Source organism: Pterocles gutturalis, unplaced genomic scaffold (genome assembly GCF_000699245.1).
Source record: "Pterocles gutturalis isolate BGI_N339 unplaced genomic scaffold, ASM69924v1 scaffold4195, whole genome shotgun sequence".
NCBI lineage: Eukaryota > Metazoa > Chordata > Aves > Pterocliformes > Pteroclidae > Pterocles > Pterocles gutturalis.
The window spans coordinates 15009-41274 of NW_010145598.1; the positions used below are offsets into that span (position 1 = coordinate 15009).

Sequence of the window (26266 nt, forward strand, 5' to 3'; positions counted from 1 at the left end):
GGCCTTTACAGAATGCATAATAAAGATTTTTGATCCTCACTTTTTTATTTTATCATCCTGGTTTATTCACTTGTACTAACAGTTTTTCCTATCTGTACAGAGAATGGTTCCAAGTCTTTCTTCTACTGTAAATTATACTGATCCTACATTAGAGCCTGCAGTAACTGAAAACTCAATCATACGACAGAAGATAATAGATTCACAGTTCAAATGCTATGAGAGGATGAACAGAGCTCCTCCATATAAGAAAAAAGGTAAAAAAGATTTAAAATAATATGTTTGTATATTGCCACCCTTGTTTATATTGCTACAAGGAAACATTTTCTTCTGTATACTGACCCTTAGTTTTCCTCAGGGTGCAAGAAGACTTAAGTGCAAAGAAAGATAAAAACCTGGAAGGATCCCAGGGCATCAACAGCTCTTCCCTTCTCCCCATGCAGACAGTACCTCTGTCATCTACATTTCTGACTCAGTGCTTTGCTGCTTTAATATCTTTTGCTCTTGCTTAGGGAATGGCATTCTCCAGAACCTTTCAGCAAGCTCACACAAAGACCTGATTGTGATCAGTGTTCTCTTAAATATAAATGTTGTTCTTCTTGCTTCACTCACTGTTGTGTTTTTCTGTCATTTGTGTGTTGACTGAGAGCTGTCATGCTCTGCACCAACACAGATGTTCCAAGTGTTCTATATTCAGCAGTAACACTAGCAAAAAGAGGTTTATAGAGCACTGACATATCTTTAGTGAATACAAGGCACATATTAAGATTAATAAAAATGGACATGACAAATAATAGTGGTGCTACAATGGCACGGTATGAATGAAGAAGTATTTCTGGTTGGGACTGAGTGTTTTGATCACTGTTTCTCACACAAAATATGGACAAAGTTATGAGGAAGCTAGAGAAAACATATTGGAGGCATTGTGAGGACTTATGCAAGTAAAGAACAAAGATACAGGGGACACTGTTTAAAGAGAAACTATATCTAAAATTACGATGAAAAACCCCCAAACTAGTAAATGGGTGGAGATAATGCGGGTTTTTTGCAATACAAGAACAAAGACATTTCTACAACTCTTTACCACAAAGATTTTACTGGTCTCTGTAAGACTGAAAGAATAATTAGATGTTAAGATACTCGGGTCTTGATGCAGAAGTGTTTTGGAATTAATATTGAGCTTCCCATTGCTTCAGATAGGTTTTAATTCAGGCCAATAATGGGAAAAACCCACAAGAATTTAAACAGGGTTATAGAACAGAAAGCAGCATGTTTCAGCTGTAAACAAGCCTTTGGTTCCTGGGCTTGAGGCAGGAAAAAACTTACTGGCTGCTCAGATTACTCTTTTAGTCTCTAGCTCTATAAATATGTAATTTTTACGTCCATTGATAGTTCCACTGGATTCACCTTTCTTTTGCTCCTTCCTCATGTGATTAGTTGCAAAGGGCTAAAGTGTTTTCCAAGCATAAGCCGGGAATTCATGTCTCATGGCATTAACGTTCTGATAGTGTTCTCAAGGGCAGCATTGTCCCAGGAGGACAGCAGTGGCAGACCCACAGCCATTGGACACGGCACAGCAGTTCCTGCATTCCTTCGACTGGCAGCCAGTTTTAAGTGATGCCACTGGGGACTCATGCTCATAGAAATATGCACTTAATTAATTTATAACCCAGAATGAAGGTAATGGGTGACTAAGGAATGATGCCAACACTACTGAAGTTGTGTTTTTGACTGAATTACAGGATCCTCAGGAGCCCTCCAACGTTTACACTTCGTAAAAGGTTGGAAGGGAACAACGGTCTAAGTCTCTTGGCTGCAAATTTGAAAGGGAGGATGTGATCAAATGGGAAATTCCCCTAATGCAAAGGACAACTGTAGAGGTGTCTCCTGAGAGGAAAAGCCCAACACATGAGCTGAAGGGGTATAATGGATATGTGTTTTCAGCACAAACACTTGTGGGGTTCCTGGGAAAGCCCAGTGGTGCAGCTTTACAGAGCCAGCCGAGATGTGTGTAGTTTTTCCCTGGCATCTCTACAGTCTCTGATGTAGCTCATTTGTAGACTGACATAAAGATAGTTTAAATCCTTCATAATCCTCAGTCTCAAGGCTGAGGGCAATGAACTGTAGAGAACTGCACAGTATTTCACGCTCAGGAGCCAGAGAGATGGTATAATACAGGTGGACTGTGCGCAGCATTACAAGTGGCCATGTGTCAGCAGAGCCAAAGTAATGGACCATGTACACTCCCTTATCTTGCCCATTTCAAGGTAGAATTGATCCCCTCAAATCCCAAAGAAATAACAAAATGCAGAGCTCAGGCACACAGGAACACCTGACCATCCCTCTGAGACAGCGTAGCACTCCTTTGCTCCCTGGCCATCCAAAAAATGTAATATTTTTATCCAGTGATACAATGATACGGTGTTCAACTCTTCTGTTTTATTTCTTAGACTGTTTCATTTCCTGCAACACTTAGAAAACATATAGAGGTATGTATGTGTATACATAAATATATTTACGGATGTAGGTGGGCATATATATCCTGTTACTTAACTTGAAAGACACATTTTACAATGTACAGGTCAGCATCACTGATTTTTTTCTTTATCAGGCAAGTCAGATGATTTAAATCTAGAAATTCCTACTAACCCCATTCTGCAGTATCTTTCAGATACAAGCTCAAGTTGCAAACATTTTCTATTCTTCTTTTTCTCTGATATTACAAAATGTTTCCTAAAAGTCTTTCAGATACATGTCAAAGCTAGAGAAGAACATGAGAATGCCTGAAGGAAAGATAACAAACTGTTGATATGATGGTTGGTTAATTAAGCGAACAAGTAGCATTAGCACATTTAACTTGATAAGGGAAAAAACATAGGTACATCAAGTCTTAGCTAGTGAAGAAAAAGTGTTCATAAAAGTATCTTTTTTTCTATACATCTAATCTGGAAAAAATAATTTGGAAAGTTTTATGCTTTCATTTTTTAATCCACAACTATTTTGACTTAAATACAGTTATTGGTGCAAATTTGAACTCTTCAGACATCTTTTTACAGCTTTCTTGCTTCAGTAAGAAAGCTTATCTGTGCATAATTTCGAAAGCAACAGAAGCAATTAGATGTCCATATTTTATTAACTTTCAATGGTTATTAGGCACCTTCTGTATGATTCTTTCAAAAACAACTTACATGGTCATAGCAGCAATTTTGCAATTTGCTCTTGGGACCAGAGCAAAAAAGGCAAGATGTGTCTTCTCACTGTATTTCCCTTTAACCTGATGGTCATGATGATAAATACCTTTTCCCCAACACAAACTGATTTTGAATGGAAAAAGTGTAGGGGTTTTTCTAATATGTTACTTTCATAAATCCACAATGAGTCAGGAAATTGTGTTACAGCAAGCAGTCTTATAGCACAATTTCTGTGGACTATAGTATGTAACACCTCTGTAATGTGAATCAAGAATGAGCTGTATTCTGCCTCCCTAGGACAGACATCATTTCTGGGGCTGGAAACAGCCCTTCTAGGGGACCCAGCCTCAATAGTGCTACCTTCCCAGAAGGGGCGTGATGAGATCAGGCTCACAGGATGCCTACCCAGACAGCATTAGCAGGCGGATTTCTCATGTTACAGATTGGTCTTGCATCCTTGCTTCACTGGAGCGGTGGTTAAGTCACCAATCTTTAGTACTGAGCGGTGCAACAACCTTACAGGGACCTGTCTCTGCAAATGGTGCTTTTAGCTGGGATGTCCCTGCAAGCCCTTCCTGCCTTTACATTTCAAAGACTTGATTTTCAAAAAAAAAAGGTGAAATGAAAAGTGAGTGTCTATAAGGTCTTTGGATAACTGGGGCCCCCTTACCATTAGTGTTCACATTTATGGCCAAGGAAAAAGGATCAAGAAGAGGAATTTGCAGGATCAGACCCTACATTCAAAATTCAGTTCAACAGGCTTAAACACATTACTTTCCAGTAAGATTAACACCTCTAACATCATGTCAGCAAAAACAAGTACCTTGCAGCACCTGAATGCCACTCAAAGTGTAGCAATAACAAGGGGTTTTATTGCAAAAATAAAATTGTCTGCAGACATCAATAATCCTTGAGAAGCTAGAACAGGACAGGTACAGGAGTTACTTTGTGTGAATTAACTTCTGCATTGCTCTTAAATGTCCAGGTCTGTTCTGCAACCGAACGTGGGATGGCTGGTTGTGCTGGGATGACACACCTGCTGGAAGAATCACTGCTCAGAATTGTCCAGATTATTTTCCAGACTTTGATCCAACTGGTACAGTGTTTCTTTTTGTCATCTTACCTTTTGAAGGAAGTCTTCAAAACATTCATGCCATTCAGTGGAAGCATGTTTCCAGTGGCACTTTTGCAGCATTATGCAGTCTCAGAGGGTTTGGCTGAAATTAAAACATATAAAGCTTTTGGATTGCCTAATTTATATATTTCTGTTTTTAAAAGATTTTATTTGTATTCATATTTTTGTAAATATAACCAATGGATTTATAGAACCTAGTTTATGAAAATGTTAACTACTTAGATATGTTATCAAAACATTTTTAACATCTCATTCTAGGTTTTTATAATGAACAGAAAATGCTAATATAAATGAAATATGTATCAGCATATTTAATTCTTTGTTCAGTTTTTGTTAGAAAATATTTTATGGAAGAAGATGAGCAGAAATAATGTTCTTTCAGTCTTCAAGTTTCAGTTGTTCATTGAATTCTTCATACAATTACTTGCAGCCATGCAGACTAAGAGAAGTAATTCAAGAATGTTTAAAAGGACAAATGAAAGAAAAAATAAAGGACAGAAATATTGCTAAATAGGCATGAGGAAATATTGGACACAAATATAACGCCACAAAGAGTATTGTTTGAAGAAAGACACAGGTGTGTGTTCCGCACTCAGGACATATTGCTTATAGGCAGTGCTTGATGCCACAGTGTGCTAAATCTGGCATACACACAGTGTTCCAATTGCAATAAGAAACTATGAAACTAAACATTTCTGGGGGAGGGCATATAAATCTAAATACTTTCAATAAGCTTAAACCAAAATGTATGCGCCCAAATGTAAGTAAGGAAAGAGACTATTGCATAGCTGTGAATTGATTACCCAGTACCATTAGCTAGAACTGTTGATTTTGTTGAACTTATTGCCTATTATAGAAGCAGAGGAGTTTCCAGTTTGGATTAGACCCAGTACACATTTTGCTGAATCCCATTTGCAGTAGCAGCCAGATTGATCAATATTTCTGTTCTTTATAAATCAAGCTATCCATGGTTAGAGAATTCACCTGGCAAGTGGGAAACTCCAGTGCTAGCCCCAGTCGGAAGGGATTCAAACCTGCATCCCAACTTTGATGGAGGAACCTCCCCCTTTCCAGGGGAAGTAGAGAATGAACAGGATGGATGGAAGGATTTGCATGCCTGGGAAGTGAGCTTGTGTGGCAGTGTGACAGTCCACCTCTTGTGGGAGTACCCTGAGACCTACCCCAAAAATCTTTACAGCAGCTTACATCCCTGAGACACACAACAGCCACCAGATCACAATGTCTTGTCTTTTGTGACCTCCTTTTTTTTTTTTTTTTTTTGCTTTCTGACACACTTAGTCTTGACCTCTTTTTTGTACAGTGTCATAGTTTTCAAGAAGGAGTCTTGCAGCAGGGCCGTGCTCATGGCTAAATGTTGGAGCACCTTGAGGGGAAACAGGCTGAGGAGCTGAGACCCTCTGCTGGAGGGGTGCCTTTGACCTAAGTCTCGCTTTCTCTGGATGAGTGCTTCAGTCATTAGGCTGTTTGCACAAAAGATGCCAGAAGAGCATTTTTTAAAAGAGTTGGCCAAACTTGGTTCAGTTTGCAGATGGAAGTGACAATGTTCAGGGGAGAGCTTGAGGCTCTGGATCCTGAGGTTGCACAAGCCTTTTCCTAAATGCGTGTTAGAGTTGCCTCTTGGATGGGGACTGTACCTTCCACTTTGGCCCCCATTTTGTTCATGATATCCTCCCCATATGGCAACAGCCCTTGTGATGAATGGGACTATTTACTAAAAGGCTTCTGCTTTCCCTTCTTCCATGGTTTTAATGAAAAAAAAAAAAATGTGGCACTGACAGTCCTAGTTTATGTATACTCCGTGTGCTGTTCAGCTGATACCTGCAAAAGTGCGTGTAGGGCAGCCCTGTGATCACAGAAGTCTCCCCAGGACCCGAGGTCCTCATCCCTCAGTGCACGGTGGTAATTACAGAGCCACTCTCCTCCTCACTCCCAACCCACCTATTCCCAGCTTTTCCACTTGCTCACTTGTCTCCAGTGACTTTTTCTGAGCTAATTGCTGCTCTACAAGAGCACTCTTCAAAGTAACACTCAAAGCCATCCATGGAGAAGCACCTCACTCCACTTATTAATACTTATTAGCATTAAGGTCTGTGGCTCACACAACTGATTGCAAGTCAGTCCTTAATGTATAGATGTGTGCTGCAGAGTGTGGCCCACAGTGTGTGCATGCTGTGGTTGCTCTTTCTGCTACACTTTAAAACTTGCAGATTTGGGAATTTTTTAGTATTCCTGTTCTCTGCACACAGCCATAGGACAAAAAGCCTCCTCCAGTAATTAATTTCCTGCTGTTCTCTCTGCTGTCCTGTTTAGGAACAATACCTGTGGTTTTCTGGACTCAGTATTTTCCCCCGGCACATGTCTCTTCTCCTTGACAGTTCCTCTGTCAGCCTCTTTGCTTGCATCCTAGTCAGTCGACACTGTTTCCCTGGCTCAGCATCAGCCCAGCATCTCCTGGTTGAGCCAGAGCCACTTTCCTGGAGTAGCTATTGGGTTCCCCAGCCTGTGTTACAGCTGCAGCATCAAACCAGAGGGTACCCAGCCTTTGTTTTACAGGTGGCTGATTGTCACACCAGGACTTAATCAAGTAGGAGGAAGTCAAGAAATTGTGGGGGGTGACTAGAAGTCTTTCAACTGCTAATGGAAGTGGCTGCCACTTAGAGGTGACCAAAAGCAGAGATTCATCTGTCCTGATAAGTCTGTCAGGTTTTGTGTCTCAAGTCATTTTTTCCTTTGGTAGCTTATACCTGTTAAACAAAATGCAGCTAGATTTTCTGCTGAGAAACAGAAAATTTATCCTAAAGAACAGTGATTTCACAAGATGCAAACTGCAGTGCCTGTCAGATTTCCTTTCTGTTAAGTCTCAGTGATATCAAACCACCTCAGCATGTGTTTTAGGCATGCAAGTAACCGCATGGACTTTCAAAATGAGTATGTGCTGCCTTGGGCTGCACTGAGGTCTGCAGAACCACTGTGTATCAGCTCACTGATGGCTAAGCTACTTTAATTTGAGGCCATGTGTAGCTTTGAGTCCTGGAGTAAAATGATGTCATTCAGCTTTCTTTTTGTGCTTTGTTATTTAATGTAATTCGGAACTGGAAAAGTGAAACATTGGCAGCATAGGATTGGATCCTCCTCCCATCTGCATCTGTGGGTGCTGTGTACCAGGTCTCTATATCTGAACCCCCACCAACATGCACTATCAATGCCAAGAAGAAACTTCTAGAGCATGTTAGAAAGTAAATAAAGTGGAATCATGTTCTGGAGGAAAGGACCCAGAAGCAAATTAATGGAGAACACACTCAGTGCTCCATTCATTTCATGTCTGACAACTTAATGTCTAACTACCAGATGCAGTCTTACTTGTTTCACTGAACTTGCATCATTTCATACTAGAGAGAAATCTGTGTTCTTAGAGAAGGAAGGATTGTGATAGCTGTGATAGCTAGGGCTTCCCACACTTCTTTCCTCAGTCGAGGAAACTCTACCCTGTAAAAGGAAATGAGGATCTCAAAGCTAACAGACAAACAGAAACCCCTCTCTACAAGCTGTAACAACTTTATTCTTTTCGATAAACTCTTGCCTCTTGTAGCAATCTCTTTCTCACAATGACCATCATGCACAATGTGATAATGCATAAAAACAAATTGATTTGTCTGGAAAACATACCGAGACCTACTGCTTTAACTCCAGTGACAGCAGGAAATACATTGTCTCATCCACTCCTGACTGTGAAGCTCTGAACGGGGCTGAGATTTGTATTCCCCTATTCAGGAAACATGCACAGTTTATCTTGAGTTGTATTTTATATTCATATTTTATCTAGGTTAATCTTTGGTGTTATCCCTTTGAAATGGTTCCAGGTCATGCTGAAATTGCTAGGAATTGAATTTGATAGGAAAGTACTATGTAGTTCATGCTGGTAATACTCTTGCTAATAAAAAAGGGGAAATACATTGTGGATGCAATGGCCTTCTAGCAAGGCAGATTTACTGGGGGCAGCAGGAGGAGCAGAGCATTGCCCTGTGCCGCGCACAGGCTGTTGGGTTTGTGGCAGTGGAGCATTACCCACTTTACTCTCCCTGCACAGTGCATTTGATCAGGATTAATTTGATTCAGTCACATAGAAATGGAGCTGAACGTGCAAGCTGCGCTGTGGCAGCCATACCTTTTCATTTCACTTTCTCTCCCTTTCCTCTTTGGCTAAGAGCAGTGGTTAAAAGCAGTAGCTACCACCCCAGCAAGGAGCAAGCCTGGCCCAACTTTGTGATGGAAGGCTGCATCTGGCAAAGCTCCACTCGGTTCTCCACTTTGTTGGGTTTCTGTGTTTGGTTCCATTTTGTAAATCCGTTACTCATAACTCTTCATGTGGCTCCAAGAGCAAAGTTTCTAGAAGTGCCATTTGGAAACAGATCCATACGTATCCATATGCAATTACCTCAGACGATGATTACGGTGTTGTTGCCTCTCACAGCTCAGGAACACGGCGGTGCAGCCTTGCCTTCCTGCTCTGACATTGGCTGGAGGGAGTGAGGTCCCCTTGCTCTGGAGGGGGCAGAGTCACTGCGGTATTTGTGTTCTCTGCAGCTCTCTTCTTGTGCCATGCTGCGGTCTCTGAATGGCTTTGTCTTTCTTACAAAATACCTTTAGATAAATAAGGATAAATGTTCCATGCAGGAGAAAGGGAAACAGATTGAATGTCTCTTGCAGACCCTTTTGGATGTGCCAGCTGTGACACCTATGACCACAAGAGACTGGATTTGAGGGACACAAGGCGCACCCTTATCACAGCTGGCAAAATGCACAAAACATTCAGCTGAGTAGGTTGCCAAGCTGACAAGAGCAGTCATTGCAGTTGAGAAATCTTGGCCTTCCATGGACCAGAGAGGGAGAGAGAACTTCTGGGTCGCAGCAGCAGCTGCAGCTCCTTCCACTCCCCTGGCTCCTGGCAGGCAAGGAGGCTGTTTCGTCAGGCATCCCCTAATTCAAGCACCTTCCCAAACATGGTCTCCCCTCCTGCATACCAAGTCCATCATGTGCTCCTTCCCACACAGCGCTGTGCCTTGGCAGGGGGACATGCCTGCGCTTGCAGCGGGCCAGGAGCAGCACCCTGGGCAAGCTGGAGCCCCAGGACGTGCTGGAGTGCCCTGAGCAGCACAGCGAGGGCTGGGCCTGGGAGAGCCCTTCTCTTGCTGCCGAAAATGCCATCTTCCTGACTCTGCCTAAAAAAGCCAGCTCTGTATTTCTGCTGGTCCTATTTTCCTGTCTTTAAATTATATCATTTAGATAGTGATAAATAAAGCAAACCTGAACTCTTTGTCCAGATGCTTCCTTTCCTCCTATCCTTGTGTACATTTCTGTCCAGCTGCTTAGCAAGCTTGACAGCTGTGTTTTAAAAATCAGTTCTTATCCTCACAGTGCATGATGTGACTTTATTATACAGATCCCAGTTCTGCTGATTGAGGCATTCTGATGATAGTGAGAAGTCTTCATTTATTAGGACACTGGAATTTAAGTTTTCTAGGGTCTCTGTTGTATTATATCAGATTATTTTTTTGGTTTTGAAAAATTTTCTTCTAGAATATTTTACTGAGGATGTAAGTAAATCAGATGTTATACATCAGCTATTCCCTCATCTGCAAAACTAAGCACTACACAGGTCTGTCCAAACAATGGCAAAGAATCCAGTGTCTGGTATGTGCTGACCACGCACGGCAACAGAGGAAAACTTCTTTCTACTTCCAGCTTATAACTCAACAATAAATAAAAAAATGCTGGTGACTCTTTTAACATCTGCTAGCTATACAGTTGATCTAATTGTAAAAAAACCCGATTGATAGAACTGTCATGTTTGTTCCAGAGTCATTGGGTTAAGATATTCGTTACATATAAATGGCCGAGTTGCTTTTATGAAAATATGATACATAAAAGCACTATTGATAGCATAAGCAATACACGTGCAAAAATATTACGCCCGGTTAATCTTTTTAGACACTTCACTATTCCCATGAAAGTGCCCCTGTGGACAAATTTTATCTTATCCAGTTTTTCCAGACAGATCTTGAAGTGTCTGTCTTTCTAAACTAACTAGAGACAGCCTGCACAACTGGCTGTGAATTGCATAACTTCAAGGTTGCTAAAGTCAGATGAGATGAATCCCATGCAAAGTCGCTGTTCCTCCACTTTGAATAGTGCGATGCCTAAGTGGTGCCCTATCCAAGCTGATAGGATACAGACAGAGCCTTAAAAAAGTGGTGTTTGCATAGTATTTGAATAACCTTAAAGCACACAATTCCATTTTGCCTTGTTAGTATCGCCTTGCCCATCTTTATGTGTTCGTGTATTTCTTCAGAGCTTACTGGATTCTTCTGGTTAGCATAAAAACCAACATGTGCCCAGGTTCATAATCCCTGCTACTGGGCCGCTGTAGAGTAACTTGCAGTAGAACAGTGGTTGGGTTACAAACTCACAGCTTTGTTTCTGTATAAAATCATAGATTTAGAAAAAATATTTGACCTGTTTGAGTCACTGGGATGGACAGCAGGGAAGCTTATCCCCCAGTCCCATATTCTGACGACATCACAGCAAGAAATCTGTGGGCCATGGCCACTTCCAGACTAGGATCAGTTGTGTTTGTCTGGCTTCAAGGAAAAGTATGAGGCAACAGGTTTGTCTCTGACTTACAGAGGCCACATTAAACCTCGGCAGAGTGCCTACCTAGGCGTTAAAGGACAGAGATGATGGATGATATTACCATTATACTCTATAGTGTATTAGCAAAAGCCATGTACTTTGCAGAGTGCATGGGATAGTAGGTACGATGTTTGTACACTGTGTTCCGTGGTAGCATAACCATTAATCTTTTATCTATGACTGAAAACTTTTTCCAGCTTTAGATAATATCTGGCAATGAGTACAACAGGAACATTGCTACATAGGCACTCTGAGATTATCTCTAAGCTGCAGCGATGGAAGGCTGAGATAACATGTACTGTTCTTAGTGTGGTTGATGCACGTATTGATTTTCAGCAAGTCCCCCAAAACGGTGATTTGAAACTCACAGTATTTTCAAAAGTGTGCTGCGTTCCAGGGGTTTGTCTTTTTTATTTTTCTTTTTTTTTTTTTTTTCAATGGTACTATATAAAGTGCATTTCTAGTCAGAGGAAGATAGCTCAGTCTATACAATCCTTACCTTGCCAGTATGATCAATTTCTTTCCTTAGGGTGTACAGAGGGAATATGAATATTCCAAATTAATAGGCTCATTAATCATCAGAGCTGATTAGGAAAAAGAAATGTGAATGTTGCACACAGTGACAAGGTACATGTTAAAATGGTAACTGGCTCTATAAAAGTGACTGGAAATGCTGATAATCTATGTATAAAGCCAATAAAATTATACAGCTAGAATAGGCAAAGGGAAGTCAAGATAGATTTTTTAGACTATTTTAAAAGTCAGAATTGCAAAACTGGTTTTCATAAATAAGCAGCTGTGTCACTATCTAAGAAAACATCAAATAATTTAAGTATCTGATCTTATCCTGTCTTTGTTACTCAGGCAGACTTTCCAGTGACTCCCGTGTGGTTAATGCTTGAGGAAGGGCCAAAGGAACTAGTCCAACACTTGACAGGTGGTTAGGAGTGACTGTCTGCACCGCAGGGTCCAGGGTTTCCAAGGCAGAAATCTGAGCATGGCCAGGAGGACACAGGCACAGCAGACGTCTGCGGCTGCAGGCATCCCTCCCAGCTGTACGGTGCTAAAGGCCTGGCTGTCCCCTGCCGCAGTAAAAGGACACGCACGAACAAGCATAAGCCTGGAGAGAGGTCCGTGTAGCAGGGCTTTCAGGAAGGATGCCAGAGCCACCTGTGGTGCAAGAACCAGCACTAGAGACACACATGGAGCAGCCAAACACACACCAGATTATTTAAACAGCGAACTCTGCAGCCATTTTAAATTAAACTGGACACCTGGGACTTGCACCAAAATGTTTGCGTGGCCACTTCTGCCAGTGCCTGCTTGCTTTGCAGCCTCAGAGGAAAATGAGCAATGCTGCTGGTCACCCCCAGCAGGGTTTAGGTGGCACAGAGGCTGTGCTGGACTCCTCTGCCCCTCTGCATAGGTGCGTGGCTGGGGCTGGGGCAGTCACCATCTCCCGCACCCGGGCTCCAGTTTATACGCTGCTTGTTGCCCTTTCTCTACACAGTATTTTTAACTAATTATTTCCCTTGATACCTGAAGCCCTGCTGCAAAATTCAGTCTGCTAGCGTCTGTGTATGAATACCAGCATGTCCCAGTGAGCGTCAGGTTTGTAGACAAAAAGTTAGATTTCATGCTAGCCAGTGGGCACATCTATTTTCCAACATCAATATTGCAGGTCAGGACAAGAACTAATGATATGCAGATACCACTGTTTTGCCTGCCCATGCACACTTCTGTCAGGTTCAGCATCAGGGCCTAACTTTACTTTCTCTTCCACAAACAGCTTTCAGCAGCCTCTATAAATGAATTATTATTGCAACAATAATTGCATCTGAATGAAGTCTGGGAATATATAATCTACCGCATTCATTCAAGGCAAAAGGAGACAGATAAATGACAAATATACCATCAAATAAAGCTCTGAGAAAAAAAAAAAAAGACAAAACAGAAAAATGGATATTAATTGCACAAGTTGAAAATCTGTTGAATTTAGTTACACAGGCATTTTATTTCCAAACATATTTTTTCAATAATGGCTTTTTAAATGTGTAATATGCATATGATAAAATAGCTCTTACTGGTTTTTATCATCAGAGAGGGCTTCAAAATATTGTGATGAAACTGGAAACTGGTTCCGCCATCCTGAGAGCAACCGAACTTGGTCCAACTATACCCTGTGCAACTCTTTCACCTCTGAAAAACTGAAGGTATGTTACAGTTAAAAAGGCAGTGATTGTTTGGGAATGGTTTTGGCTAACAGTATGACACATATGAGAGAAATCAGAATAGTCCTCATCTTTTAGCTGTACTTGTACAAGAATTTAATAGCATTGTCCTCGTGATTTTAGCATATTAGAATTATTTGATGAGTGCTCAAACCTAAATATAGGTTTGCTACAGGGTTCATAATTTAGTAGCAATCCATGTGACAAGTTTTGCACTATTTTTCAAATGCATTTTTTAATTCCTATGATTTCCCTGATGATTGTTCAACAGTTTAAAATGAGCCTTTAGAATACCAATTTTGCTTTCTGTAACAAGTATCTTCCAAGCTGTTGATGTCTTCTCTGCAGGGCTAGAAATACTAATATAAGTTAAACCGAGTTTTCTTAAGCAAAGAATATCATCTTGCACTCCTTTTGAAAAATAAATATTTAAGAAGGTACCATTAATCCAGGAAATCCCACAGGCCTGAGCACATTTAACTTGAACAGTTTGACTGAAGTCATTGAGGCTGTTTACAATAATGAATTAAGCATTTGCATCAATATTTCCGAAATCAAGTTGCTAAACTGAAAGAGAAGTAAATGTAAAAGCACCAAAAGAAACAAGGAGAGAGAAATCTGAGAAAAGCTTAAAAAAAATGAAGTTAGGGAACCTCATGAAAATAAACATTTCTCAACTATGAGTGGAGCTCCAGGAAAATCTGATTACAGATTTGTGACAGAATAATTTGTGACTATTTGGAATTGTGGAAGGAGAAGAGTCAAAAAGTTATTTGATTTGGGGTTTGTGTTGGAGGATCTTTTTTTATGCAGCCAAAAAGCAGTATGTGGTTATATTTAGTAATGATCCAGCACAAAGAGCCTTGGAAAAGTCTACTGGACTAGGCAGGAGGTGAATTCTACAAGTTTTTGCAGCATGAGGAACCGTCATGGTAAAACAGGGCTCACCTATGTGACAAAGCAATACGAGCTCACAGAGACATTAAAATGGAAGCACCGTAAAAATAAAATTTTTCCAGATGTTGGCCCATGTAGGGAGGCAAAAATGTAGTTCTGTTGCCTATTATCCATGCCTTCAGGAAGAACAATTTTGAACATAATTCAAGCAAAGTGCAGATAGAACACCAAGGAAAATTATACATACGTTGAGATTCTTCTGAAACAAAAAAGTATTGGAAAATGCAGAAAGAATCTGTCTTTATAGAAATGCCAAGCTAGATTATGACCTTTAATCCAAGTCCTCAAAAACAGGAGTATGCTTCATTTGTAGACTCTTTCCATGTACCTATCACTGATATAGTTAACTGAGTAGGAGGTATTACTATTAGAGAATTCTCTTTCCTCAAGTGAAGAATTCTAGGGGAAGAAAAAAAAGAATATCTAAGTGTTTATTTCAGAAGTTATCCAAGCCCTGGATTAAAAAAAAAAAAAATGCATAAAATAAAAATTTGGTGAGTCAGCGTGTTATAAATCCTATATGTCAGAAGGAACATGACAGATTGCCATTTTGAGGTGTGCAGAAATTAAGAAAATATTTCATTATTTGTTTGAAGTTAACTGGAAACACCAACATGCTATACTTTTGAGACAGATCAGTTAAAAAAAATATATATTGCAGCCAGTTCTTAAAAATGCAGTGATAGACCGCATGCTTTGTTAGCTGAAAGTTCAGTCCATTCTGATTTTTGTTGTTAAATTTAGAAAGCTTTTTTGAGCAGTTACCATAGTAAATTTACCTAGTGTAATCAAAAGTGCTATTGCTGAGTTGCAGATATACAGTTAAACTGATTTAGCAGTTGTATGCTGAAAGGTAGGTAGTCTGAATAACTAAGAGTTCTCTGGGGTGCACATAGACTTGCCTGTGGCTATCTGGAAGTCTTTCCTATTTCTAGCTGTTTCAGGGTAAGGGTCATATACAGGGTAAGCAGCAAAATAACGTATTTTTGAACAGTTAATCTGTAAATTGAATTCAGGCTTAAAGATTATGCCCATCTAATATCAAGAAAAAACATAGCAACCACTTAGCATGGAGTGGAAGAAATGTCACACACACACTGGTAAAAACCTCTCCGACTACTCTGTGTTCAGAAAGTTGTCTCATCTCTGCACTTTGGTCTTCCCTCTCTGGGGTTGCTCGTGCTCTCAGAAAAAGTTCTCAAGCATTTGTGCTCACCAACAATGTTGTGGTCAGTCTTTGTGAAGGAAAACTAGGAGACCTAGGGTATTTGCATTTAATATGCCTAGATTTCCATAACTTGGTGAAATATATTTACTCTCAGATCATGTTTGTTCTACATCGTCAGGATGGTGTAAGTGTGACTTTAGTTTAAATCTGGATCAGGCCACCACCACTTAGTTTAACAGAAGCAGGAGCTGACCCCAAAATTGTGAAATGACTGAAGAACAAACTAGATAAGGTGTGCACCTTTGCTAAGAGGAATGGCTTTGGGTTCTGAATTTTATTCATATTTGTTTTCAAGTTAAATATTACTTGGAAATACCAAAAAAAAAAATGTGAGTGGCAAAACAGGGCTACAGAAAATCACTGAAAAAAGGAAAATTGCTAATGCATAACAAAATAAAAATGAATGAAGCAGAGCTGAAAAATAAACCCAACAGAGGTACTAAGACCTCCTATCTAGCCTTTTTTTCAGGACAGGCTGATACTGTATTAGTGGTTTCAGAAAAGAAGGCGATGGTGAAGCCTGGCATGCCATCTAGCTTCCTGCAGTCTTCTGACAGCTGGGTGATGCTTAAGAGCTTGGCTGAGACCAAAGTATGATATTTAAATACCACTGCATTCTGCAGCCCAGGTGCTGTCTTGTGATTTTGTTTCACTATTGGTGTACAAAATATGGATGGACATTTCTTAGATTTCACTGATATTAGTCAAAGTGAAAGCCAAATTATCTATTCATGCATGCTGGCTTCACAGCATTGTAAGTCCATCTAATTGCCTGATAGTGAGGTTCACCCCAGTGTGAACAACAATTTGTCTCAAGGTGTGCTTTTCTAGTGTGGTGGTAGTAAGGGGTGATTTTCATCTCATCTGCTGCTTTGATGACTCTATAGGCCTTAACCATAAGCCCATTCTGACTTCTCTTATCCAAAGGGGAGAATCCCAGCATATGTACACAGCGCTCATAACACAGCTGCTTTACCTCAGTTATTTTAGTTGCCTTCTTTGCACTTTTCCATAAGGTGTGGAGACTAGAAACACACGTGCATTTAAGATGTGCAATGTAAATTTTAAACAGAGGCACAATTATGTTCTACCCTCAGTGTCTTTCCTGATGATATCCAACATTTTGTTCACTTTTTGGCTGTCGTTACACAGTAAGCCAGAGAACTTGCCAGGATGACTCCAAGATTTCCTAATCATAGTATCATAGAATCATAGAATAGTTTGAGTTGGAAGGGACCATGGAGGTCATCTAGTCCAACCCCCCTGCAGTAAGCAGGGACATCTTCTACTAGATCAGGTTGCCCAGAGCCCCATCCAACCTGACCTTGAATGTTTCCAGGGATAGGGTATCTACCACCTCCTTCCTGAGTTTGGTTTCCAGTTCTGATTTCAGCATTGTGTAGGCAGGGTTAGATCATTTGTCTCTATGTCTATCACCCCACTTTCTTCTGTATTAAAGCTCACATAGCATCTTCTTGTCCCCTCAGTTATGTGAGGCCCTTCTGGAGTCCTTCACTATTATCTGGAAGACCTAACTATCACCAGGAAACGTAGAGATTTCTCCAAAAATGTCCATTAAGCTTTTGTTCCCTGTTGTTTAAGCTGCTTTCAAACCATAAAAGCTTTCTTCCAATCCTGCAGCAACATATTTTCTTTAGTAATATTTTTATGGGGAAACTTGTCATGGGCTTTCTGAAAATCTGAGTGTATTATGTCTGCTGCACTCTCCAAGAGCTCAGTAAAGTTAGTGATGCATAGTGTGAGCAGGGATTGCGCCAGTTACTTCAGTGCAGCAGAAACAGATCAACTCATGTAAGAAACAATTATCTCATCTTTAGACCACAAGTCATGCTATTTAATAGATTGCGATATTGCATGTATATTGAAAAGAACCTTTGAAATGAAAGAAATACAAAATGGGAGGTTGATTTTGTAGATTCTTCCTTAAAGAGAAAAAAAACCAAGTGCCTGCAAATTGTTCATGTTTGCCTTTTCTTTTTCTTAAATTGCAGATGGCGTTCATACTTTATTATATGGCGATCGTTGGCCATGCTTTGTCTATAACATCTCTGTTGATTTCCTTGGCAATTTTCTTCTATTTCAAGTAAGTTTTTCTTACACTCTCTCTTCTTTCCCTGAGGGATCTCAAGTAGTAACCAAAAAAAAAACTTGGAAGGGGGCATGGCAGTGAGAAACAGCTCTTCTGAGTGCCTTTTCATGTAATCCTGGTAAAAAAGTCTCAGCACAGGGTCCTCTGACCAATGACACATCTCGCAAGGGTGTGTAGCCAAGATCATGCTCTTGGATTTATCAAGTCTGGGGAAGCACAGCCCATAGGGAAATGGTGTACCTGGGGATGTGGTAAGGCCCTTCATTTCCCAGTTGCCTATTGTTCCTTGAAGGGCACGTCCAGCCCCTGGCAGGCACAGTGACTGCACAGGGCAGTGGCTTGGGGGCCCAGCTCCTGAAAGACAGGAATACCTTCATCTGATGCTGGAGGACTGAGCTATTGACTTAAGTAGGTGCTTACAGGACTCAGCACTAAGCATGCATCTAACACTAGTGTGTAGCCTGACATCAGCATTAAAAGGAGAAACAGTGATGTGCTGTATCAGAACTTTAAAGGAGAGTAAATTGATATTCACTGAAAGCATTGCAGCTACTGTATGGCAACTTGAGCATTTAAATCCTGTCTTTTAGTGAACATGTCTCTACATTATTTATTAAAATGTGTCTGCAGTGAACGGGCGGAGGGAGCTTAGGTTTGCTGTGGGACATGTAGTCACAGCTTCAGTTGCAATCAGTAGTGGAGGCCTTTGGTTTACAGCTCAGGGAAAAGGTAGGCGTTAGAAGACATCAGAGGCACAATGGACAAGATCCTGAGCTATTGTACATCCAGAGCTATGATGACTTGCATAAGATATATTCTTCTAGCTCTTAAGCAATCTTTTTAAGGTATTTCACTTTGATAACATTGCTATAAACTGCAAACTTCCCAGACTGATAGCACACTCAAATCAGGATTGTAATGTCTATTTACAGATAGATGAAACAGAATGATACATCCAGTATAATTACCCAAATGAGATAGTATCTTACTGATTTCAGCAAGGGTACATGAGTTCCTCATAATCAGATAGCCAGACCATCAGTTCATGACCAGAGACAGGGAAATGCTCACCATCAGTAGAGTATATCTGGAGATAACTGCCAGGTAAGTTTTCCAGCTTTACCTGGATAGAGGTTTCCAGAGATACAGTATTCCCCACACTGCACACGGGGAAATAAAGTAAGAGTATCAGAAACAATTACAAATGTTTCTGAATAAATAACACACACAGGTATAACCTGATGTACTTTTATTACCAAAAAAACTTCATTCAAGAATACAGAAAAACCCCAAACTCTTTGAGGAATACAGTATTCTTTGAGCAGTCAAGAATACAAGGAAAATGGAACACCAAAAAATATTTTTTTTCTTCACAAGCTTCTTTACAGAGTTTAAGAAAGAATAGTTACACAATAATGGCAATCTGTAGTAATTAAAAGTCCATCACCATTGTCATTGTAAGAGTATACTGTTTCAAATTTGCAATTTAGCCTGCAGGAATTTATTTCAAGCTGAAATTATGCCAGAACACAAATAGGCCTGTGTGAGAGTATTAATAATCTTCTTTCTACATTAATATCAACAGATTGTAGCCCTTGATAAGCATCCAAAATACAATTTTTTGTTTCTTTCTCATCATCCTATTAGAAAAATAAATTATTTCCTTTTGAATATTCATCAATCTATTTCAGCATTTCAAAGACATATTTGCAATCCAGAGGTGTAGAATACTTCTAGGGATTAATTATCTTTCCAGCAGACAGATAGAGAGCATGACTTCTGTATACAGGTCAGAATTTATAATTTGTTTTTGTTTGGTTGATGTTTCTAGAAAAGTGAAAGCCAAAAATATGCCCTCAAATCTCCCAACTCAAATTTAACAAATACATCAAATGCTTGGGGTTTTTTTTGTTTGGTTTGGGTTTTGTTTTTTGGTTTTTTTTTCAGATTATGGTGACCAAAGTAGTAACTGTGAATTATGAGCAGGTTCTAAATTAATACCTTCCCTCTCATAGAATCACAGAATCATAGAATGTCTTGGGTTGGAAGGGACCTTCAAGATCATCTAGTTCCAACCCCCCTGCCATGGTCAGGGACACCCTCCACTAGACCAGGTTGCTCAAAGCCTCATCCAGCCTGGCCTTGAACACCTCCAGGGATGGGGCATCCACAGCTTCCCTGGGCAAACTGTTCCAGTGTCTCACCACCCTCACAGGAAAAAATTTCTTCCTAATATCTAATCTAAATCTACCCTCTTTCAGTTTAAAAGCTGAATCATGAGTATATATGCCTTATTTTCGAAAAGGGGTTTATTCTCCATAGAACCTTTCTTTTCCAAAGCAGTTTTTCATACTGAAACTCCCAAGGCTGAAAGGGAAAAATCAGTCATTTTTTTTATTCCTTTATCTTGCAGCCGTAACTTAAAGCAGAGGGTATTTCTGTAAACATTCAGCTATTCCTTTTTGTCACCTGTAAGGCCAGGGAATCGTAATGAAGTACAGCCAGTGAATTTTCTGTCATGACCATTTAGTTTTAAACATTTACTATGAGTCTTTTAATATTGAGTTCTTATGTGCCTAACTGGCATTTGTTAAATGTCTTGGAATTGGTAGATGTAATGTTCTGCAGCATAAGTTAAAAACTTCAATGCCATGTGACAAATTTTACATGATGGATTGTGAGGTGTCATCAACTTCATTATGTGAATTTCTGAGATGTGGGTTTTTTGGCCACAAATACACATTGGAAGATTTGTAGAATCCATCAATACACAGCAAACACAAAAGTACAGCTCACACATGCACAGTAATTGCATAAATTTGGGGATAAAAAGAACCACTTGCTGAACTCCCACTCTAGTGCACAAGGGGTGGTTGTCTCGCTCTAAAAATCTGCAATGAAAGGTGCTCCACAAAACCCCAGATACCTTTTGCCAGTGCTTAAATCAGTTCTAACCTCAGAGTCCGTGTATAATTTAATCAAAATCTTACATGAGACACCTTAGCCTGTTTCTAGTCCCAATTTTGATCTGTATGTGCTACATATCTATGGATATGTTCAGGTTGTGTGCCTTCTAATAGTAACTTTCTTAGTAATATTATGCAAAGTTTCTCCCTGGTTACTTCATCTGCTGCTGGTCCCTGGAAAGGTACAGCATGGATGAGGGTGTCCGTATAGGCTGGAAAAGGGTATGCTTAGCAAATTGAGAGGCCAGAAGAAACTGGCATAAATCTTAGTTAGATGTCTGTGCCTCAAATGTCAGACAGGAAGGGTAGTAAAAGAACAAGCCCCCGATGTCACCACCACCAAGAGTCAGTCTAGGGAACATAGAAAAATTAAATGGCTAGACTTTGCATAGACTATAAGAGTCTGTAAGATTACAAGCTCAAACTAAGTGGATCCAAGATACAGGTTGTGACTTCTGCTAATTTCGTTTGGTGAGTGACTGTGATAACGTGCAGTAATCAGATGCAGAGATAGCTAGAAACTCTGCCCAATAGACTGATGAATTCCCTTCCCATCTGTGTAAAGATAAAGAGTGCAAAACCACAGCCACAGTAGTGCTTTGAGAAAACTGTGAACAGCACAATTTAATCTGATTTGGAATCCTATATACATGCTTCAGAGTTCTTTGGGATGGTAAAGACAGGTTCTGGTTAAATTGGCTGCCCAAAATGGACCAAGACGGTGATTCCTTGCAGCGAGAGAGGCGGGATCAGGCTGTCTGACTCAAACCTAGCTCTGAGTCACAGACAACAGACCGTCCTGACCAGTCCCAGGCTGCGCTGAAAGACTCATCTTTGCAGCAACCTTCCAACAGTAACACACCTCCTCCTCTCTTTCCTCCTCCACTTCTTCCCCTTCCATGACCAATAAAAGACACAAAGGTTACAGGAAGAAGTAGAGAAACGAATCAAAACAAAGCCCTGCAAAATGGGAGGACAAAGAGGAAACCAAACCACAATCATAAGAAAGTGAGAATAAAGCTGTGTGGGAGCCGGGTTCATGTTACCTTCAGTTGTTTTCTATCATCTGGCTATGACTGTGATATATTGTTTGACCTTCAATAGAAGTCAAGCTGTCAATCAGACAGTCAATCAGAAAGCAAGAGATGGTTTTGGGACCATATAATAGCCTTTGGCTGTAGAGGCAGCAACAAATAGCTTGCAGAGGTTGCTGTTTCCCACATGTAAGTCTTTCCTGGCAGAGATTTATCTTCCTTTCAGTTTTGGATATCAAGATTCATAATGATGTGGCATCACAGATGTTGCAGTACTTTTAGTAGGGAATACTGAACCAGTAATGATGAGCATCACTAGGCAATACTAGCTGATAACAGGAGACAAGCGTATTCATAGAGTGTCTAACAGTTACATGCGTCATCACACTATTGCAAAATTTTTATAATTGCATAGTGAAACCCCATTATCTTATATGATAAAACACAAAAGAAAAAAAAAGGACTTCTAGCTCCAAATCACTTCCAACTGAATTATTAAAACAAAGACATTCGTATAAAGATAGATGGGGAGTACAATAAGTCTAGATTTGCCAGAATAAAAGATGATGTGTTGTGAATTGCACCTGCAGTCTAGTTACTGCCGAGGCTTTTAAAGGGTGTTGAAGAAGGATACTGGGTGGAAGGATAATTTGTGGAAGTTTGTTGGGAGTTTTCCGCAGGGGTAAAGGAGAGCGTGGTAGAAAGCATGATGGAATGTAACTGGCTGGGGGTGAACACAAGTATGCTAGATGTTCATGAGTGAGAATAAGTGGCAGATTCACAATGCAGATCTATGACGAAAATAGTGCTGAAAGCTCCTTGAAAGTCAAGATAGCCTAGATGCAATAGAGAAGTGGAGATAGGAACTCAAAAGTAAGGGTGACTCTGTGAGCAGATAGGAGGACCTGTCTCTGTCAAAGGAGACATTGGATAGGCATGAAACACAGGGGAACCACAAGAAACACAGGAGGCTCTGAAACTCTGAGACACAGTTGATAGAGGTATAGAGACACAAAAATCTCACAAGTTTTAGACCCTGACAGCTGGCTTAGGTATGCCTTCTTCCATACTGATTAATGAAGCAGAGTAGGGAGCATACAGAAAGATGTGTGGGGGGTGACAAAGACCCTTCAAAAACACCACAAAGGAATGATTAGTAAATCAGGAAGAGGGCCAGGAAGAGAGCTAAGAGAGATCAGAGCAGAAGAAGATCACAGATGTCTTTCAAAACCAGCAGAGAGGATGAACAAAGTAAGGGTTTTGGTTTTGCTAGAACGCTCTCTCTGTGTGGACCAGGTCAGATGGGTGCTGATGCCATTTTGATGGCAAACACTGAAGGACAAATTAAAAAGTGAGAGTAAGGAAATACACACTTAATGATTTAGATGGGTCTTTAACATGAAAGGTGGAGTAAACGAAAAAGATGGGGAATACTGAGAGGAAAGTAGGAGAGCAATGCAGGAGTGGAAACTAAGAGGGGAAGGCAGGCAGGGAAAGGAGCTTGGGCAGCGGATGAAGGCAACATTCAGTGAAGGATGGTCCAGTTTAACAGAGGACTAAGACTGGAAAAAGTCAAGTGGAGCTGTGAGGAAGGACAGGAATGGGAGTGGAGGTACATGTACCTGTCAGAGATTATTACAAAAGACTGTCTCTCTTTACTGGTAGCCATATGGAGACGCAGCTGGAGAGACAAGGGTCTGCATCTCTGTGGCCAGGGGCTGAAGAGGCTGTTCTAAGTAATAGGGAAATTTTTATTTATTGGCAACAGGATTAACATCACACCAGTCCTGTTCCCAGCACTGCAAGAGAAAGACGGAGGGAGATTGGTACATGAAAGTGTCCAAAGAAGAGTGGGGCCAGTAGCATAGGTAAACTATAGTGATGGAGAATGGCAAGAAAGGAAGAATCAGGACTGGAAAATACCAACAGAGCTTAAGAGCAGAAAAGGAACATTATATTGGATTTGTGATGGAGGCAAATACAGATGAAGTAAGCACAAGAGCACAGTGTGGGAAAAATAGCTCCAAAGAATGGTCTGTTTTGCCCAATATCCTGTCCTACAGTGGATCAAACTGAAAGTGCACCTAGCATCGTATCTGGTGTTCAACAGTTGCCAATAGCTGATGCTAAAAGAAGAATATAAAATAAAGCCAAGTGTAGAGATACTATCATTGCTAGCTGCCGGTACCTGCATCTCATGGACATCCTGAACCGAAGAAGGTGTCTTGATAAATGAAGAGGTCAACAAAAGTGATGACCAGTGCAGGATGATGATGACCATAATCAGAAAGATGACCTCAAGCTGAAGGAAGAATTCCATCCAATTACTCAAAAAATAGGTGTAAGGAGAACTATGAATAAGTGCCAGGTAACCAAGGAGCTAAAAAAAGGAGAATAAACAAAGAAATGAGCAAAATAAGCAGAAAACGGTTCAGTTGGTTAGATTAGCACTTTAAAGAAAGTATATTCTGTGTTAGCCTCCACACAGAGTGTCAGAAAGTCACAGCCTATGCTCTGTTCCAGAATGCAAAAGACTCCCTAGTGCCAAGGGGGAGGCTTGCCTCAGTGAGACAGTGATACTTGCTCTTAGCTGGTTTTTCCTTATCAGTTTTGCCTCCTTGCTCTCGGTGATCAGTGAATACAGACATCACAGCATTATCTAACAACTCCATTATTGCCTTTCTGCAATCACCTCCTGACAGCTCCGGGCTGTGCTCCGGGGCATGGAGCACTTCGAGGGCAATGGTCTCTGCCCCAGGGGTAGCCAAGGAGGTGCGGTGAGGATTTGGGCATGCATTCAAAAGGGGAGACAATTCAGGTCTGAAACTGTGGTCGTTATTTGGTTGTACAAGAATCCTGTGAATTTGTCTTGTGAAATTCTGCATCCCACAATGGTAGAAACCCTACCCTCCCCAAAATCAGCCATTCAGAAAAGATTGCTGCTCCTTCTGAGCAGGAAAACAACCTCTTCTGGTTTGGGATCTCAGCTGGAGTTAGAAACATGCAGGATACCAACCCAAATCCCCCTGTAATTTAAGAGGATTCCTGCCCAAAGTTCCCATCCTGTCTCACCACTAATTCCTAAAGTAGCAAATAATTTTCACCTGAATATTTGTGAAACTGAGTCTCAAGGGAACAGTTAGTTATAAAGCACTATTCCTGATGTTCCTTACTTGTATCATGCACATCTAAATTCTCAGGGTTCTGTTTCACAACTTAATATCTCGATTACCATGAAATAAAGAAAGACATCAAGGGCTGAGAATGTAACCGGATGGCTCTTTACAACACGGTCTAAAAAGCATGTGCTACTAAACAGGTGTAAAAACAAAACCAAAAATTTCTCAGAGGTTAGGGCTGCAATGCAAGGCATGTATTTTCCGATTACGCCTTGCCAAAAGACATTCTTGAGAGATTGTTGCCAGAAAGAGCTTTTTAAAGTGACATCAGAAGAAAAATACTAATTTATGACATGTGCTACATATTTTGCAGGAGCCTCAGCTGTCAAAGGATAACACTGCATAAGAATTTGTTTTTTTCTTATGTGCTGAACTCCATGTTTACAATTGCCCACCTCATTGCTGTTGTGCCTAACCCGGGCCTTGTAAAAAGGGATCCTGTAAGTACTGCATGACTCCTCTCCATCCTAACACCTAAGTAAAATTACTAAGGCCACACCAAAACCAGACATTCCCATTCACCAGTTAATGACAGCCATCTGGTAAAACATGCATGGAGAGTGCAGAATCTGAGAATTTCACTCAACCTTGCTGAGATATTTCACTGAGCAATAAAAATCTTTGAATTTGGTACAAGAGGGAGAAGCCCCAGACTTGCTTAAGCCAGCCCGTCCGTATTAACGTCTGTCAGATCCCCACCGCTCTCGGCACTAGCTACCCGACAAAGCCCCCGAAGGGACAGGTACTCTCGGTGGTCACCTGTCCTTTCTCACAGATGCGCACGCTGGGGAGGGGCAGGAATGGAGAACGATACGGCTTTTTTCAAAATCCCCCCAAAAGGTCTGTTTGCTGCATTTTTTTCTTGGGAGGTGGTAAAACAAAGCAATAGCTTTCTTCACTGCTCTTGGATAGTGATACAAATTGTGCCAGCCCCTCAGCTGATAAATATGCTTGGCAGATCTCAGTCACCCAGCTCTGAGCTTGCTCTCTAACAGAGCAATCGCATTGTGCTTGCCATCATTACAGCGGCCCCGGCTGATGTGAAATTTATGCAAGCCTGGGAATCTCTCAAGGTTATGTCACAACACTGATCAGCTTGTCTTCTAAAAAAGTTGTTCAATTACGGTTCAACCATTTATCCGCTTCTAGTTTTATGAAAGCAATTAAACATTAGCACCTGATATTATCTGATCACGTGTGTCTCTCAAATGCGTGCTGGTTAAGTAAACGAATTAAAGCTTAATGGTTAAGTAAGCTAATTAAAGCAGGAAATACAGAGACTAAAGAAAACACCACCAGTTCCAGGGACCATCTGGAGATTAAAAAATAGAAGAGCAGAAGAATAATTTAAAAATCACACATTTTGTTTCTCTTAACTACATAGCATCATATATACATGGCTTGTGCAAGAGATTCAGTGAAAATACACTTGTTATTTGAAGATAAAAGCTGGCACATTATATCAGGCACCTAAATTGAGGCAAGATCATTACCTCAGGGTTAAGAGTGATACTTCCTGACAGCCGA

At 40.6% G+C, this 26266-nt stretch overlaps 1 protein-coding gene across 1 annotated transcript; it reads left to right on the plus strand.

The window, feature by feature from the left end:
• Positions 1-103: 103 nt before the first annotated feature.
• On the plus strand, positions 104-25179 carry LOC104470477 (calcitonin receptor-like; the record flags this gene model as incomplete). The annotated part of the gene is made up of 5 exons (XM_010085420.1): positions 104-254; positions 4174-4284; positions 13135-13247; positions 17463-17554; positions 25053-25179. Coding segments are annotated over exons 1-5 (594 nt in total), but the record flags the coding sequence as incomplete, so codon positions are not given.
• Positions 25180-26266: the final 1087 nt, after the last annotated feature.